Source organism: Mastomys coucha, chromosome X (assembly GCF_008632895.1).
Source record: "Mastomys coucha isolate ucsf_1 chromosome X, UCSF_Mcou_1, whole genome shotgun sequence".
Taxonomy (NCBI): domain Eukaryota; kingdom Metazoa; phylum Chordata; class Mammalia; order Rodentia; family Muridae; genus Mastomys; species Mastomys coucha.
The window spans coordinates 76,941,455-76,944,781 of record NC_045030.1 but is presented as its reverse complement, the minus strand read 5'-3'; the positions used below and the strand labels follow the sequence as shown (position 1 = coordinate 76,944,781).

The window sequence follows — 3,327 nt, the reverse complement described above, 5'->3', positions numbered from 1 at the left end:
ATTCATCATTGGGATTCTTGTGACTTGGGCATAACATCTTTTTGTATTGAATGGAACCGCAAGATCTTCAAGACTCCCAACTGAGGGCTTGAAAGACCAGCTATTTAGATGTGTTGTTCTTTGTGTCAGTGGTTTGTCTATCAGATTTGTGTCTGTGTACCTTGGTTTTTGGATTTTTATTGAGTCTTCATGAAGGGAGATGATCAAAACAAATGTAGAACCCTGTATAGTGGATACACTGGAGAGTGGTAGCCACAAAGGGCTAGGAAGATGTTCCAGATCTGACATAGCAGTTGGTGTGCCACTGGTCTTAATTTCTGGGAAGGCTAGAGCAAACTTCGGACCCTGCTACATGGTTCACAGCTGCCATCCTGTCTTCATTTTCTCCTTTGTGCAAGTGGAGGAACCTACTTGGTAGATTTTACAGCCCCCTTGTGGCTGTGTATTATGGGTGTGACACTTTACTACTCTGGGGTTGACAGGAAATGAGACTGTTTCCATGCTAATCAATTTAGTTACTCACACCTGATCTTGATTTAAATACATCTTATCAAGAGTTCCAGACCCATTAAATTCCCCTTGAGGGAAAGCTCTTTGAGACAGCATCCAGGGCAGAAGGAGGCTCTCCCTACCCCTTACTCAGCTCTGAGAATTAATGTTTCCTATGTGAGAGCTGGGGCAAGGGGATGGGGCTGATGGTTGGTGGCCAAGGTCCAGTCTGGGCTATGAGGATGGGGGCGTGGCTCATCCACTGCTTGGTCCCCTGCAGATAAGCCTTCCACTTGGAGACCAGAAGTCCCGCCCAGTCAAGATTCTCTCAGTCTCCATCCCAGCTCACACTCCTATCACTCCATCAGGCCATGTCCCATTCGCTCAGTCCCTGCTCCTGGAACACAGGAACCACATATGACGTCACCATGCTCTTTAATGACCACGCCCCCCCATTCACTGCCCGCAGGCCCGGGAGACTTGCTGCTGCATCCCTTCTGGGTTTGACTCGGCGTCGCTCCATGCTCCACCCCAACCGCAGAAGATTCTTGTTAGGGCATCGCGCACGTTCTGATATCAGCAGGAGCAACCAGACCGGCATTCCAAGTATCGTGGCGGGTGCAGGGGCTGCAGAGTAGTGCCACTGTGACGTCAGCAAGCGGCAACGAACGCTCGCACGCACACTGTGTTTCTGGGATCGCAGCAAGAGAGGCGGAGGGGAAGGGCGGCATCCCTGGATTCTGGGGTACTCCAGGAAAGAGGCGAAGTTGACGAGGCGGAGGGCCTTCTGTGCGTGCGAGCGGCCACCTGTCAGCGCTGTGTCCGGCCTCTGTGGCGCTGTTTCTGGCATCTGGAGGTCAGAGGTCTGCGGGACCAGAAGTCACATTTCGGAGACTCAGATGGCTGCGGTGAGCGACCGGGCAGCCACCGCCGTGGGGACGCGGGGTGAGGTGAGAGTCCCTGTGGTTCGTGCCCGTTATGGTCACGGCATCATACCGGAGGTTCCGTGAAGCAGAAGAAAGCCGCGGGGTTCTGGGAACCTGCGCCGAGCGGCAGTGGTGGGGCGGGACTTGTGCAGCTATGTGCACTGGCACAGGTGACTTTTCCAGTCAGACAAAGAAATGGGATCTTCCAGGTGCCTTTCTTCAAGTTTCCTGTAGCTATGCAGGCTTGGATGGTTTGGTGTCATACTCTAAGCTCTGCTCTTGGGTGCTGTGAGTGGACCTCAGGGAATCTGTGAAATCGAGATATGGTGACCATTGTATCTTGGACTACAATGGGTGGGGGCAGGTGCCTGAGCAGTGAAAGCTGGCTTCCAGTGGACCCATGGAAGTGGGTCCTCTCTGGGACTGAACAGGAAGAATCAGCCAGATGTGACCACTGTGAGGTCCCTTGTGCTGTTCCTCACGTGTTAGATCAGGTGGTGACTTCTGAGGAACTTCACTACCATGGCTGATTCTGAATCTGCCCAAGATATTTGGAGCATTGTCTTGCTTGTAGAAACATCATGGGTGGTTTCTTTGAATCTGCAGCACATGTGTCCAATCCATTCTTTCTTTTATACTGTACATTGAGAAGATAGGTAACAACATTATAGGATTGCTTTCATACATTACTTGTTTTTGGTTTTTTTTTGTTTGTTTGTTTTTGTTTTGTTTTGTTTTTGTTTTTTTCGAGACAGGGTTTCTCTGTGTAGCTTTGGCTGTCCTGGAACTCACTCAACTAGACCTATTAAATTCCCCTTGACAGAAAGCTCTTTGAGACAGCATCCAGGGCAAAATCAGTCTCTCCCTACCCTGTTTTACTGGGTGGAAAGCACAAAGACATCACTTTTACCCTTCCTGTTCAACCAGGTTCCCAGGCTATACCTGACCCTGTACTTTTAGTCTTGGAGCTTTAATGAGATGGAAGGTTGATATTCATTGATAGCAACAAATTTACCATGTCTTCCCTAGACCAGCAGTCTTATTTCAAGGTCAAGGGGGCAATCTGCTTTTCTGTTCACCTTCGAGCTGTTTTACCACCTCTTTATTCACACTAGCTTGGGAACCCAGGGTTAAAGACACTTCACCCCAGAGCAGTACAGCCTCTGAACACTCCATTCCAGTGTATCCTTCCCTGCTCTGAGCCAGGTGCACTTCCCATTTTGTCCTGGCTCAGACACAACTACAACTCCCTCATTCTGTGGCAGGGGCTCCTGTAATTGTGATGGTTAGCTCATTGATTTGGTTTTTACAACTTTTTCATTTATTCATGTCTCTGTGTCATAAGTGTCTTCAGTTCTCAAAATTTCAGAGCTACAGTCAACTAAAGGAGCCTTGATTGAAGGTTTTCCTGCTACAAAATGGCTGCCTTCTATGTCTGTGAGAGATCCTGTTGATGATTGATTCAGGAAGGCTGTCACACTGAGGCTGACAATATTCCTAAGCAAGTGGTCCTGGGCTAGAAGAGATAGCTAGGTGTGCATGAGCCATGGACCAAGTAAGAGAAAGAAAAACAAACAACAACAGGAGACCATGTTTTCCAATACTCTTGACTTCAGTTTGAAGGTTCAGTTTTTATTCTAAGCTCCCAAAATCATGGACTGTGATCTCACAGAACCATGTACAACAACCATTTATGCCCTGAGATGCTTTGGCTGGGAGGATTCAATCACAGCAACAGAGTAACAATTGAGAACAACAACAAAATGGTAGCAAAAGATGATTTTGCTGCTGGACAAAATGTATGTTTTCTTTTGGATGAATGTGGAAAATATCAAAAATTTTGATAGCAAAACTCAAGAGAAAGCTCTACATGAAGCTTAATAGGTTGTTCTCATAGGACTTAGAAGATGGA

At 47.9% G+C, this 3,327-nt stretch overlaps 1 protein-coding gene across 2 annotated transcripts in view; it reads left to right on the top strand.

The window, feature by feature from the left end:
* The first annotated feature begins 406 nt into the window (after positions 1-406).
* LOC116086318 (zinc finger protein 431-like) overlaps positions 407-3,327 on the top strand; it is an 18,305-nt gene continuing 15,384 nt past the window's right edge. Inside the window, exon 1 of one of the 2 annotated variants that reach the window (XM_031364641.1) lies at positions 407-1,397. In XM_031364641.1, coding sequence (XP_031220501.1) covers positions 1,389-1,397 — 9 coding nt within the window. In that variant the 5' untranslated portion in view covers positions 407-1,388. Of the gene's footprint in view, positions 1,440-3,327 lie in introns of both variants that reach the window. The other variant, XM_031364637.1, reaches the window with a different exon arrangement.